This window comes from Gossypium raimondii, chromosome 2, assembly GCF_025698545.1.
Source record: "Gossypium raimondii isolate GPD5lz chromosome 2, ASM2569854v1, whole genome shotgun sequence".
Classification (NCBI taxonomy): Eukaryota; Viridiplantae; Streptophyta; class Magnoliopsida; order Malvales; family Malvaceae; genus Gossypium; species Gossypium raimondii.
The window spans coordinates 13104076-13119561 of NC_068566.1; the positions used below are offsets into that span (position 1 = coordinate 13104076).

The window sequence follows — 15486 nt, forward strand, 5'->3', positions numbered from 1 at the left end:
ACATTATTTTTTAAAAAAATTAGTTAACAATATTTTCAATTAGGCTTTGATTTTTAAATTAAAATTAAAACAGAGGGACTAAATTTGAAAAGTCCAACAAGTACAGAGAGTGGGGGCAGAATTAGACCATTACTAGAAATGTAATTTAAAAATAATAAATATGGCGCGCGAGTTTCATACAGCGGCAAAACAAGAGAGTGAGTCCAACGTGGCCAGCTGGGTTTCCATGTTCTTTTCCTTGTTTATTTTAAATATATACAGAATTGATTTAAATTTAATTGTTCATTCTTTTTAAGGATTCTTAAAAACTGAAACCAATTTTGCTTTCTCTTCCATAAAAAAAGAAAAAAAATCTCTGAAATTCCTTTCGTTTTAGCTTCTGTTTTCTTTCCTATTATTACACACACACAACACATTCTAGCTTTCTCCTTATCTCTTCTTCCTCTTCCTTTTGTATTCTTCTTCTTTAACTGAAACGCTTTTCTCTGAAGTCCTTGCTTTTTATACCTACAAAACAACTTTTTTTTTCTTTTGCTTTGAGTCTTTGACATGGAGATTACAGGTGTAACGTGAAGAAGAAACCTTTCTGTTATCTCTTCTTATCTTTGTTTATATATCTTAAAACATTTCCATCCTCCAAATAAAAAAGGAAAAGAAACCCAGCGTTTGTTATTCATTCTCAACATGTTTGATTTGTTTTTGAAGCCAAAGTTCTATTCAAGATGGTTAGATATGCAACACCCAGAGTTTCCTTTTTGCTTTCAATTTTGGTGGACAATCTTGTATTTGTTGATTGATTGGTTTGTTTGTCTATTGGGTTTAGTAAATCGGCATTAAGGGCTAATAAGGTGCGATTGGAGACTATAAAGAAGAAGAGAAATGCGGTGGAGAAGTATTTGAAGAAAGATATCGCTGACCTTCTCAGGAACCGTCTTTATTATAATGCTTATGGAAGGGTACTATTTTACTTTTTATATTTAATTTTTCTCCCGTTTTTTCTGTTTCTTCTTTTTGCTCAGTGATTTCTTCATTAGCTTCTTTGTTTTTCTAGCAAAATATGAAACTCGAGGTCTTTTTGATGATGATGTGATAGCTTGAATTTTCAGCAATGGCATGTTGTTCATGAGACAGAGGCCCCAGAGTTATTTGTTAAGTTAGTGTGGGCATGTGGTGGAGCATATGCACTTAATATTTGTTGATTTGTTTGGCTTTTTCTAAAATGTTGTTTGTTTAGAAAGCATCTATTTGATGGAATCCTTCCAAATGTTTTCTTCTCCTGAGATTCATGGCATCCAGACAAGTTTTGAATTCTTTTTATTAATTTGACTGAATCCTTGATATATTACAAGGTGTTTGCATTGCCACCTATGTTTTTACCGAGTGAAATGTGAGTCCGTTCAGTGTCAAATATGAGTAGCTGAAGCAAAATGAAAGAGTCTTAGCAGGGCATAGCCAAGGGTAGGCCAGGGCCTTGGCCCTTAGTATAATTTTCTTTTGACCCCCAATACCAAATTCCCCTCGAGTCCTAGCAACATAGATAGCTATTGTTGATTCATTCATGAGTCAGAATTTAATAATGCCCTTTTATCTTTAATGTGCTACATTGTCTTCAATGATCTCTCTTTACTTGTTGTAACCATCTTTCCGCTAAACTAGCCTCCTCCTTCCCTTGGAACAAACAAGCGATGGTGCATTATTATTCACCTGTCATCCTGTCATCCGTTGACTATGCCTTTTCGTCAAATCTTTGGCCTTGAACAAACAAGTCGGTAGGACCCGACTTGAACACAACTTGGCTAACAAAACTATGCCAACAAGTTGGAATCATGCATGGCATATGTATTGGTGTAGTCGGATTCGCATATAGAGCCTCAAAGTGACATCAGTTAAAGCTTTTAATTGCTGTGTGTTAAATGCAGACTGAAGGTCTTCTGGTCGAGCAAAACAGAACCACCTGCTACAAATTCATTGAGCAGTTTTCCGAGCTCATCTTGAAGCATGTCTCTGCAATGCAAAAGCAGAGGTATGTCAAGACTCCAATTTCCAGAACTTTTTTTTTCTATTTATATAATAGATATCTTATAAAGTTGTTGAAGCCAACATTTTCCCCACTTTTCTATTGGATAGAAATGTGAGGCATCAATTCGATTATACATTCTTATGTTGGTCATTTGTTTTGGTAAAACACCTACCTTTTACAGTGAGTGCCCTGAGGAATGCAAAGAAGCTGTATCATCTCTAATATATGCTGCAGCCCGATTAGCTGATTTGCCTGAACTACGAACCCTCAGAACGTTATTTACCGAGAAATATGGAAATTCCTTAGAACCCTATTTAAATCAAGAGGTAATAGACAAATTATATGGCTTGAAGTCCTAAATGTTGCCTTCTTTCTAACTTGTTAACATTTTTCTCTTTTAAGTACTAACTGAGTATTTCCTTATGTACAGTTTGTGCAGAAGCTACAGGGAGAGCCTCCTACGAAAGAGATGAAGCTTCAATTGATGCATGTCATAGCAAAAGAGTTTTCGATTGAATGGGACTCGAAGGCTTTGGAACAGAAACTGTTTAAGCTACCTTCTTCAGAACAAGTAAGCCTCTCTGCCTAGAACCTTGTCATTTGCTGCATCTTATCAGAAGAAAAGTCGAGAGAACAGCCTTGAATGGTTTTAATGTTACAAAATACAATTGCGGTTTAATGGAAGGTGATGATGCTCTAAGGCTGATGCATGTTGTAACATATTCCGTATTGGCTTTTCTTACAGAAGGAAGCCCAGCACAAGTCATTAAATGAAGGCGGTGATCACGGATACAAGTTGAACGGAAGCAAGAATGATACCATAAAGGAAAGCAACAATCATATTGATGAGAATGGATTGAGTAACATGCAAGAGTACGGGAAGCCAATAAGAAATGAAATGGACCGCACTTCTCGTCCAAGAAAGGAGGTCGCAGATGCTAAATTGAAGCAGCATAGAAGCAGTAGCAGTGAGGGGGCTTTCGAGAAAAGAAACAATCATGATGATGATAACAGAATGAGAAACATAAAAGAGTATGGGAGGCTGAAAAGAAATGAAAAAGACCTTACTTCTCATACAAGAAAGGAGGTCGCTGATGATAAGAAGCTGCAGAGTAGTAGTGAGGGTGAATTAACTGATCAAGATATCCTGAAGACTAGTTCTACTTCGGAAGCTAGTGTTTCAGACGATGGTACAGAAAACAGGAAGCCTTTTTACTATAGATTTATTTCTCCCCCCTCTGTCAAGCCATTGGTCAATTTCGGAAAGGAAAAAAACAGCACTGAGGAGCTTAAAGCACCAAGTGGTAATATAGATGCTGAGGAAATCAATAAACCGGATGATTCAGCTGTTGAAAGTAAGCCAAAACCAAGGTCAGTTAGGACGAGACGTTTGAAACCACCACCAGATCTGGGGGTTGGCTTACAAAGTGCTAAACCCGATCCAAGTTCTTCTCCAGGGAATGCTGCACCATTTCCAAAAGAAGTTTCAAGTCCAACTGAAGCAGAAGGAAGGAACAAACAGGCGTCCTCATTCGAGCGAGACATGTTTCCCAAGCATGCAAATCGAAAGCTACCGGAATACGATGGTTTGGGGACTCGGCTTGGAGCTATACATAGGGGTAAAAGAAATTAGCATTAGGAGAGTAGTGATATTTACCTTCTACATTCATTCTAATTCTTCGCCCCTATAGGAAATTAGTTTATTGGTTCATTCATATTCATCATATAGCTCCATATTTGATAATGGAAACAAGCATTGGATTGTCATTCAAGAAAAGCAAAGAAAAAAGAGAAGGCTTGTAAAATAGGTTTGGATATATGTATAGATTACAGTGTTTACCTGTTTAATGCATAAAAATTTTGGATGTTTTCCGGTGAATGATCTTTGATTTGAAAGTTTTTTGTTTTAAGGTTTTAATAGATTATTAACGTTATATATAGTTTCTTTACGAGAGGCTTTCATTATATCTTACATTTTAATTTGTAAAGAGAAGTCCTCGATTAAACTTAATTGTCAACATTACAATTGCAACGATAATTCAAGTATGCTAAAAAATGTACTTTCCTCCGATTTAAGAGCTTGAGAGGATTTATAGATAAAAATAGATATTGTATAATAATAATAATAATAAGAAGTTAGAGAGGGGAGCCATTAGAGGTGCTCATGGGCCGGGTGGCCCGGCCCAGCCCGACGGCCCGCCCGAAATATGGGAGGGTTTGGGTAAAAATATAGGCCCGAAATATGGGCTTGGGCAAAAAAATGAGGCCCGATTAAAAAACGGGCCGGGCCTCGGGCACAACTTTTTTGGCCCGGGCCCGGCCCGGCCCGAATATAATAAATATTTTTATTATTTTTTATTTTTTTAATTTTAAAATACTTTTATTAAATTTTTTAAATTTTAAAATTTTTTTAAAATACTTTCAAAATTTTTTTAATTTTAAAATATTTTTAAAATACTTATTTTAATTTTTAAAATAATTTTTTGGTATTTATTTAAAAAACGGGCCGGGCCCGGGCTTATGAATTTTTTCCCGGGCCGGGCTTGGACAAAATTCTAGGCCCATATTTCGGGCCAGGCCGGGCCCGGGCCTAGGACTTGGGCCGAAATTTTTTCTGGGCCCGGCCCATGAGCACCTCTAGGAGCCATTAAGGCCTTGGTAAAGTGGGTTTTAAATACACATGTTTGAAATTCGCCATATACAATTTTATGTGCGAGTTTTAAGTTTCATAATGTGAGAATTTTAGTCTAATTAAGTCCGCGTTAACTTGGATTAGTTCAAATCTTAGTCCATTTGTACTGTAATAGGTATTCTACTTTTTGATTGTTTGAATATGTATTTATATTTATACTATAATTGTAATTAATTTGCAATCTTTGAAAAAATTTTAAAAGGAGAAATATAATCACACATAAAAATAGAGCATGAACCCATGTAAATTATTTGCCATTAAATTAGTAACTTGGTCACATTTATGTTGTAAATAATCTAAGTTCCTCTTAATTATATTTTTAAATAAAATATATCATTTTAACTTAGAGTGTTTGATAAATTGTAACAGTTCGGTTTCGACCCTAATTAGAACAGTGGTTTTGGGACCACAAATCTGAGTCAAAAAAATATTTAAATATTATTATCTGCGTTTATACTGCGTAAATTTATATCCATGAAATTTTCGTGTTTTAATTTTGTCGTTTGAGTGCCGATTTAATAAAAAGGCTTAATCGCGTAAGATGAAAAAGTTTATAGTTAAATATGTAAGGGCCGAATTGTTGTTGTCTTTATAGCATGAGGTATTTATGCAATTAGACCATTTAATTCATGCATGGACATTTTGGACATGAGTTAGTGGAAATGGAATAAAATTATAAAGGTTAAAAATGGAAATGAATAATTACATGATAACTTAATAAAATAAAAGCATGCAAATGGCCATTATCATCTTTGTTCTTGCCGAAAATACAAAGAAAAAGAATAGAGAAAAAGAGTTCTAGGGTTTGGCACTTGCATTGGCTAATTAGGTATGTGTTTTTTTTTTTTTTGATAATTTTTATATTTTTGTGATTGTTGCTTAGCACTCTATCTAGCCCATGCCTCAGTTTCGAAATTTGATGATGATTTTGAGTTATGTTATTGATGCTTTTGTAAATTTTGTGATGATAGTTGAAGAAAAATAAAATATATGTGTTGGATTAATATATTTTGTATTTAGATTTTGATGATTTTGAGTAATTAGGGCTAAATTGTAAAAATAATAAATTGAGGGACTAAAATGTGAAATAAATGAAATATATGGACTTGTATAAGCATGGGTAAAATTCGGCTCAAGCATGGGACCTTGAAATTTTGCATATTTTGTGTTTTATGCAATAGGGACTAAATTATAAAAAGTGTAAAACGTCAGGGGAAAAATGGTAATTTTCTCATTTATGTGTTTTGGACTGAATTGAATGAAATTATGTTTGAATGAGTTTAATTTGAATATGTTTAGATCAAGAATTAAAGAAATCAAACTTGGATCTAGGGAAAACTAAAGTCGTCGATTAATCGTTTCGTTTCAATTATCATTGTCCAAGGTAAGTTTACAAGCAAATAGGCGTTGTAAATTTTAAATAAATATTAGTTATATATTGCTGAAATGAAATATGCAAATACATACATATATATATATATATATATATATATATTGTAGCCGAATGTGTATATGTTTTAGAATCAGGAACAGATGTGAATTTAATTGTTGATATTTAGCACTGAGTGTACGAGTATAAAATAGCTACGACTATACAAATGGCACTAAGTGTGCAAAACTAAAACGACGATGTATGAATAATGGGCACTAAGAGTGCGATATCGAGATTAATTTGGTTTAATGCGAGGGCACTAAGTGTGCAATTTCATTATGGCTTCAGCTAATTATTGAGCACTAATTGTGCGGATCCAATGAATGATAAAAAAATGATCAAACGAGTTAATATATCGAGATCTAAAGTAGTAAATGTGATATATAAATACATGTTATTACAGGTATGTAATAAGTTAAATACTATATGATAACAAGGTAAGTTGGCTATTTGATTTGTGATATAAATTATATATGATGCAAATGAAAGTATACGTGTGTATGAAAGTTTATATTCGCCAAATGGTAAGTATATGTGATATTGTATTTGTGATTTATATGCATTTATATATGAATGAGTACATTCGGTAAAGAGAGTGTACGTGACTTGAAAGTGAAAAATAACTATGTTATTATTTACATGTGTATTTGGCTAAGTGGAATTTGATTCATAGTTACATGTTTGATATTTAAATTTTGCAAACTTGAATGTGTATATATGAATACGATAGCATTATTTGGTTTTGTTATATTGAACTATTAACATCATTGAATTGTTTATTTGCTTATGACTTACTAAGCTGTGATAGCTTATTGTGTATGTGTGTTTGCCCCGATTTTATAGATTTTAGAAGCTAGTTACGGGCTTAGGGATCGTCAGCGAAGTCAATTACACTATCGTCCATTTATCGGTACCTGTAAAAGTTAAATTTAAAACCTATGGCATGTATAGACTATACTACCCTTTTGAATATATTTTGAATAATGTGTGTATATATATAATAAGCCATGCGAAAAGGGCTTGTTTATTTTGATGTGTATAGTTTCATACTTTGATCAAATATAATGGTTGATGATTGGGCTATGTTTCGTAAATGGATGAGACTAATATAAAATGCTTTGACTTGATTTATTATATATGAGAATGAGTTGTTAATTTAATACGTTATATAAAGAAAAAGTGTGGTTATGTTTTGGAAGAAATTGTGTTTTGATAATTATGCATATTGGTTGTGATAGACAATTAAAGTTGATTGATATGATATGATATATGTGTGAGCTATGTTTGAGACCATGGATGGATATATCTTTATATTTGGTAATTGAGATTGAAATTGGATTATCTTTTGCTATGTGAAAGTTGTATATTGATTTGCCATGAATATATGGTAGATGGAATTGGTAATTTGCATAATGAGTATTGTTTATGAAATTGGTCTTATAAATGACCTTTGATACATTGGGGTATAATATTATTAGCATATACATATAGGATCGGCTTTAGTATGTTATGCATGGAAATGTTTGAGTATGGGTGAATTTGACATTGGTTAAAGAATAAGATTTAAGCATAATTGTATTCGCTAAAGCTTGAGAAATTGACCATATGAATAGTAACTTTAGTTATTTGATGAATAAATACCTATATGCGATTTTGATAGATGGTTTGGGTATTTGATTAATAATGATTGAATATTCTATGAAGGTATACAAATGCTTATGACATATTTGGCCTAATATATATAATTGTTTGTATTTACAAAGGCTTTATATATGTGTGTGCATGTTATAACATAATGGTTACATGTAAAATAGGTAAATTTTAAATGTGAGTGTTATATAGATAAATATATCATTGTTGTTTATAGTTGATTTGTTAGCCGAGTAGGCGACATGATGTATGAACGAATGTGGTGTTTGAACATGTGTATATTTATGATCGTTCGAAATTAAGTTTAGTCCGGTAATTCCTCGTAGCCCTGTTTCGGCAACGGTTACGGGTTAAGGGTGTTACATAAATTGAAAAATTAACTACTAAATTTTATAAGTACTAAATTTATATTATAAAATTGTTTGATATATTAGTAAAATTAAGCACGGAATATACTTATTTTGTTTGATAATAGTTAATCTTAATTTTTTAAAATTCATTATTTCATAATTTTAGTTATTATTTATTTTGTTTTGAATAATTTTGGATGAAAGTTAAATATGGTAATTTGAATATTTTAATTTTTAATGGAATGAGGAAATAATTTATTTAAAAAAGATTTTGAAATATAAAATCAACTTAATATTTTTCAAGATTGAGTGATAAGTAGTTATCTACTTATTTATTATATTCAATATTTTTTATTGAAAATTTTATATTAACTAAAAGAAGTTAATATGGTTACTGTTGATATGGGTTATATAAGTTATTGTTGAGCGGAAATTGTTTAGGTGTGCGCATCCCAAACAGAGAGCAGCCAAGTAAAACAGAACTTTTGTGTACGGTAGAGCGGGAATTTTTTTTCAGGAGGTACACATCTCAGTCAGAGAGTGGATGGGTGGAGCGACAGTTATGTGTTCAGTGAAGTGGAACATATAGTTTTCTTTTATTTATTATTAAAAAACTAAAATAACCCTACCAATTGCACGCCACAAACCCATACTTGCTAGCTGCACACCCTAACACTAGGGTTAATTTATATGAAAATGCTGAAAAAAAATATTTAAAAAACTAGGTTAATTTTCTTAAAATTTACCGATTTACGCTGATTTTGGGGAGAGAATGGAAAACGAGTCCTACAGAAGGTGTTTTCATTGCCATATCAATGAAAACGCGCCACGTAAGATGCATTTTTAGGAGAGCGAACAAAAACGCGTCCTATAGGATGCGTTTTCCTTTAACAATACTATTCTAACGGTAACTTTTCCAATGACTAGTAGGGTCCAACAACCATAAAAATTCCTATATAAACCCCTCAAACATTCATTCTTTTCACCCAAATACTCCATACTCGTTCTTTCTTCCTAAATTCTCAATCTTCAATCTTCAATCCCCAATTTCAAATTTTATATTTTCAATCTTCAAATTTAAATTTTCAATTTTTAATTTCGAATTTCCAATCCTCAATCCTCAAATATTTTTTTAAATTCTTTTTTAATTTTATTCTCTTTGATTTTATTCTTTTCTTATAAAATTTTAAATGGCAAATCAACTTATTCTTTTCTTATAAAATTTTAAATGGCAAATCAACTTATTCGTTTGGATGACAAGCATATCTCCGACATTCAATTACAAATGGTAAGTAAATTTATTAAATCATTTAATTTTAAATAGTTAATTATTATGTTGTTTAGATTATTAATTTTTTATGTTTATATACTCAGCCGAAGATCAAATTTTGGAGAGGTACATAAACAACTTAAGCGAAGGTGCACTGGAGGTTGTTCATGGACACTTGCAATATGTAGGTTGATACATGCACGGATAGGGTGAAATTTATTAAATTCCATTCATCGAAACTGACAATTTTCAAGCTTGAGAAATCAGCAGACTTGTGACGACTTTTTGGATGGGATCCTGGCATTTCTGGGTTGAGATGTCTCATGGCATTCGAAGATTTATCTCATAGCTTCAGAATGCAATTTGAATCACTTGATTTTGAGTTCAAGAGCTCAAGTTATGACCGTTTTAGTAAAGATTGCGCAAGCAGAATTTTTGGACGGGATTATGACGGAAATTACGAGTTTGAGGCTTTTAATTTGAGTTTAAATCATATTGGGTTCGGGTTTTGGGCTTAATTTTTATTATATATGAGCCCAATATTGTATTTATCAACTTTTATCATTTTATTATTTTATTATTTTGAATTTCTAATAATTATTAAGTAGTTTAAGTTATTTAAGAGTTTTATGTCAACAAAAACGTTTAGTTTTAAATGATTTCTTGTTTAGATTAATTAGAGTTCTAATATACTTAAGAGTTTTATTTAGATTTATTTAGCTAGCCTATATATAGGTCTTTGCATTGTACACAAATCATACAATTCATTAATATTTAACTTCTCTTTTGAGTTAATAAATTCTCTTTGAGTGTTCTTTTCAAGAAATTCTCTTCAGTTTCTTTTAGAAGAGTTTTAACAATCTTTTTAGATTGTGGGGATCATCTTCAAACTTTTTCTTGCCAAGTTTTCTTTCTTGGAGGGGAAATTAGAGCCGCTTGAAGGGGGTTGTGGATTCTTCGTGTTTCTATGGCTTCTTAGGACTTCTACATACCACGTTCTATCTTTCCATCTATCTTCTTTATTTTCTTCCTTATTGTTCTAATTGTAGATTTATTATTCTATTTTAATTATCTTAGTTATTTATTTTAATTGTTTTATTTTACTTGGATTTGATTGTGTTTTAGTTTGTGTCAAAATCCAAGTTTCTTTCCCAATGTATAGATCCCTAAGTCAAATTCGTGACTTTGACAAAATTTACGTTCCGCTTCAACATTCATCCACATCATTCCGTATCACAAGTTTTTTATACGCGTCTCACATGGTTGGGAGGGACTAAATTGGATCCCCCACTCATCAGTGCTTTGATGGAGAGATGGAGGTCGAAAATGCACATGTTCCATCTCCCTTACGACAAGTGTACAATTACATTCGAGGATGTCATTTTACAACTCGGTCTACCGATCGATGGGGATGTTGTTACAAGGCCAGTTGTTAGTGCTGATTGAGTGCAACATGCGAGCAACTGCTAAGGAAGGTGTCGAACAAGTTTAGGGGTAGCCAGATCGAGATGAGATGGCTGGAGGACAACTTCTAAACTACTGAGGCTTCAGCGAGCGACGTTGAAGAGGAACAATTCACGCACGCGTTCATCTTGAGGTTGATTGGGGGTCTTATAATGCCGAATAAATCTCGCAATCTGGTGCATTTGAGATGGCTACTACTACTAGTTGACTTGAAGGAATCAAGACAACTTAGTTGGGGATTAACAGTGTCGGTGACATTGTATCAAGAAATGTGTCGAGCCACGATACCAGATAAAGCCAAAATCGACGGTTGCATGCTTCTTCTCCAATCGTGGTGTAACAACTCGTTTTTCAGTGGTGTCAGAAATAGTAGTTTTGGACCACAATTTTGACGTGAGAGTCCATAGATATATTTAATTAATATTAATTGGTCAGTTAGTCAAGGTACAAGTGGTGTGTACCAAAAGTCAAGTGGTTTTGGAAAATGAGGTATAAAGATCTCATTTTTGTAAACTAAGATCGTGAATATTTTTATTAAATATTTACGAAGCTTTTATATAGGTGAACTAAAGTTTGGTCCACAAATTTTAGCGATTGAATAGTTAAATAAGAAAAAAAGACTAAATCGTAAAAGATATAAAACTTGATCGCTATTGAATTTTATTAATTAAAAGGTTTATTTAGTAAAAGTGGGAAGACTTATATGATATTTAAAACATAATGGATTGGTATGGACGGGTAAGGCTTTCTTTTACTTAAAATTATATTAAATTAAAGTTAAAAGTTAATAAAACATAAAAATAATTAGAAATCCATCATGATCTTCATTTCCTCTTAGCTTCATATTGAAGAACCATTGAATAAAATCTAGGAGCTTTCGTTCAAACAAAAATTCATGCATGAAAGTGAATTCTTTACCCGTTTTTAGTAAATTTTATGTTTTTTGAGATTGTTGCAACTAGGTCTAGCAACTCGTATCTCCGTTTTCAAAATTGTTAAAGATTTTTAAAGTTGTCATTGATAAAATTGAAGTTTTTGATGTTTAATAGTTTGATTATAAGCTTAGATATGTTTAAAGATTAATTTAAGTAAATTTTATTAGTTTTTCATATAGGGACTAAAATAAAAGTTGATGAAATTTTCATGAGATTTCTATAAATTTAGGTTTTAGGGGGTTTAGAAGGACATAATTGAAATCAAAATGAAAAATAAAGTTCAATTGTGAAAGTTATAATAGTTTTGGTTTTAAGGACTAAATTGAATAAAATGCAAAAGTCTAGGGTATTTGAATAATAAAATTAAACTAAGATATACTTACAATAGAATGATATAATATGTTTGGAATTGATAAATTGAATTGAATTATTGAATAGATCGGAAATCGAACCAAATTGAAGATAATCAGAAAAATGAAAAAAATTGTTGATTAGTCCTTAAAGAGTTGTTTGTTTGTTGTCTTGTCCAGGTAAGTTCAGACGGTATGTTTGTCTTAAATTTTTATGCAATTAGAATTATAATTTTAATTATGTTTAATTGAAATTTTAATTATTTACAATTCAATACAAAAAGGTGAGATGGAGGATTAAATTGAATACAATGAATTGCAAATTGAAATAATTATGGAATTGGCTTTAAATTGGATTGAAATAGGATATTTTATGTGATGATGTGATGAAATGAGCTGAATTGATACGATTTAGACAGGTTGATAATGATAATGACCAAATTGAATATACGTGAAAGTATGATATAATATTGTAAACGTGAAATTGAATTGGAATGGTTATGTGATGTGCTATTATATTTTAGAATTGGTTGATGAATTATGTAATGAAATTGAGAAATTGTTACCCTATTAACTGTTTAGGTAGAGTCTGATATAGTTGGCATGTCATAGGATAGGAAGAGTTCAGGGTTATATGACTACTTGTCGAAGAGTGCTAGGCACCTCATTTGTCGGTTATACCGACCAGTGCTAGGAAATTCTATTTTTCGATTTTATCGATCAGCGCTGGGTGTAATTTTTTGTTTTCGGATTTATCTGAAATCACTGGGTGCCAAATTATTGTGTTGGTTGGATTCGTGTATCCATCCAAGCTCGAGTCAGGTTAATAGTTAATAGGGGCATGTATAATGTAAATGGAATAAATGATATTTAGTTTGATTTGATACAATGATCAGATGGTACATATACATATTAAGAATCAGTTATACAAGCCTAGGGGGCCAAAATGGGAACATGGTTAATCGATGAATATGATTTGGAATTGTATTATGAAATGAATTAGTAATTGGCATTAAATTGACAATTGATGTATTTTGGTAAAAATATGAATTGATATGATATGGGAATGAAATTTATATTATTTAATATGAATTTTATTGAGAATATAAATTATGAAATGAAAATAATGGTTGACATTAATTTGAAATGGGTTGTATTATGGGTAAATAGATTGTATGATATGATTAAGATAGTGAATTGATTGAATGCTTATTTGTTTTGTGAATGATAATGAAATATTGAATTAAGTGAATTGAAATGTTATATGATTGAATTACTATATGGTATGACAAATGTTGAACTCACCTCTTTTATATTTGATTTGTCATGATAGGCAAACTTTACCAAGCTAAGTAGCATGTAGTGTATAATTATACATGGGGCAAGTTACTTGGTTTAATACCTATGAACTTACTAAACATTGTATATGCTTACCTTTTTTTTTCCCTTTCCATGTAGATTGCCAACTTTCAGAACACATCAAGCAGAGCATCTAAAGTTCACATTATCCATGTATTGATTATGTAGTCTTTTGACCATATTAAAGCTTGGTTATGTGTGGCATATACTTAGGAGTTGTTTTGGTTTACTTATATAGTGGCATGGCTTGAAATCCTTGTTGGTGGGATTATGGCAAAGAGTATGTTTGTTGAAAACGTATGCATTAGTAAATGTTTTAAATTGTGTATTTGGTACTTGAAATTGCATTTTGAGTATGCAATTATACAGGTAATATGATGTCATGATATCAAATAGAGCTATATAATATTTTGGCATGAATATAAAGTTTATAAATGTATGTAGGCTTGATATGTATACTATCATCTTGGATGATAATGATTATGATATGTGTGCCAAATGCTTGAGTTAGATCATGATATGCTATGTTTATAAGTCTTGTTAAATGTGTGCCAAAATGCACAATGTGTAAACTTATAAAATTGCTATATGGTATGTTATAAGCTTGATAAATGTTTGTGTTTTTGAATGGTTAAGTGCCTAATTGATGAACATAGGGAACGGAATGGGTGTTGATGTATGATTGGTATTAGATGGAATGAACATTTAGTATTAAATGTTTAGATGAATTAAGATATTTTCACTTGTGTTTAAATGTGATTAAGGTGCCTTGAGGCATAATGGTTAGAATTCAGTAGATGGTACTTTTTTGTATGCTTTTGGTATAATTTGAATAGGTTAAAATATCTGGAAAGTGAACATTTATGTCATATGTAAGTTGTTGGTTTGGTAGCTTGCATATCAAAGCTTTAATTTGGCACACGGGCTAGTGACATAACCATATGCTCTGTTTTATCTGGGTGGTTTTGGTTGAATACGGTCATAGTTAGTTATATAGCTTGGCGACAAGATTGTATGAATGTTTGTAAGATTTTAAATTTAGGTCCACACGGCCTCAACCTGGTCACACGGCCATGTGACCCTATTTTACACTTTTTCTCAATCTTTTCTGAAATGTTTTAAATTAGTCATTGTTTGTTTTGAAATTTATTTTAGAGATTATATTAGCTCGATCTTGCACGTATAACATGGTTTAACTGAATGATTGATTTAAAGAATTTATGAATTGAAACTACTTGCTCCTATTCTATTATTTACTATAGAATTTTGTAACCCTAACCCAGTGGCGAAGATGGGTGAGGGGTGTTACACGTGGGCACGATATCGACTATCATTTTACGCCTCCAAATAGAAGTCCCTTACAAATTCTCATTCGCCATATGGTAAAATCCATTCCACAATATCATTGCCATTTTTATTTTTCATTGTTGTAATTTTGAAATAACATATTATTTGTATAGGTGGAATAAACCCATGAGACACAGTGGTATACCGACCGAGCTCGAGGATATCTGATTGGCTCTAGATCAAGAAATTGAATAGAAGGTTAGTTTATGAATTTCAAAGTTATATAGTATGTATTCTAGCACTTGAAATTAGATATTACGCATATAGTAAAAATTATAAATTCGTAATGTTGTTTGTATAGATTGCATATACAGATCCGAGGATTCAAGAATGTGTCCCAGCTGAATTTTTTGCCAATCGTAACATCTGGCACGTCAAAGTGCCATTGGTCATTTTTGCAATGATCAAGATGCAAGAATCCAACCGAGTCATGCAACAGTTTGGGTGTATGTAACGTATTCAGTTTCCACTCTAGGAGCTCGATGACCTGCACAAGATCGACTTGTAGGGGAGACTTGAGGAAGACTGGTCATCCTTCCATAAGAAGTATATTGAGATGTGGAAGCGTAGGTATGATTTCTTACTAACACGTGAACCATTTCTCACACCAGAGTTGG

General features: G+C 32.0%; 1 protein-coding gene across 1 annotated transcript; it reads left to right on the forward strand.

Moving 5' to 3' along the window:
* The first annotated feature begins 326 nt into the window (after positions 1–326).
* Positions 327–3899, forward strand: LOC105777935 (hypothetical protein). Its single transcript, XM_012601467.2, has 6 exons — positions 327–725; positions 824–956; positions 1920–2023; positions 2202–2346; positions 2451–2591; positions 2766–3899. The coding sequence occupies exons 1-6, from the start codon at positions 685–687 to the stop codon at positions 3651–3653; spliced, it is 1452 nt and encodes a 483-aa protein (XP_012456921.1). The 5' UTR covers positions 327–684; the 3' UTR covers positions 3654–3899.
* The last annotated feature ends 11587 nt before the right edge of the window (positions 3900–15486 follow it).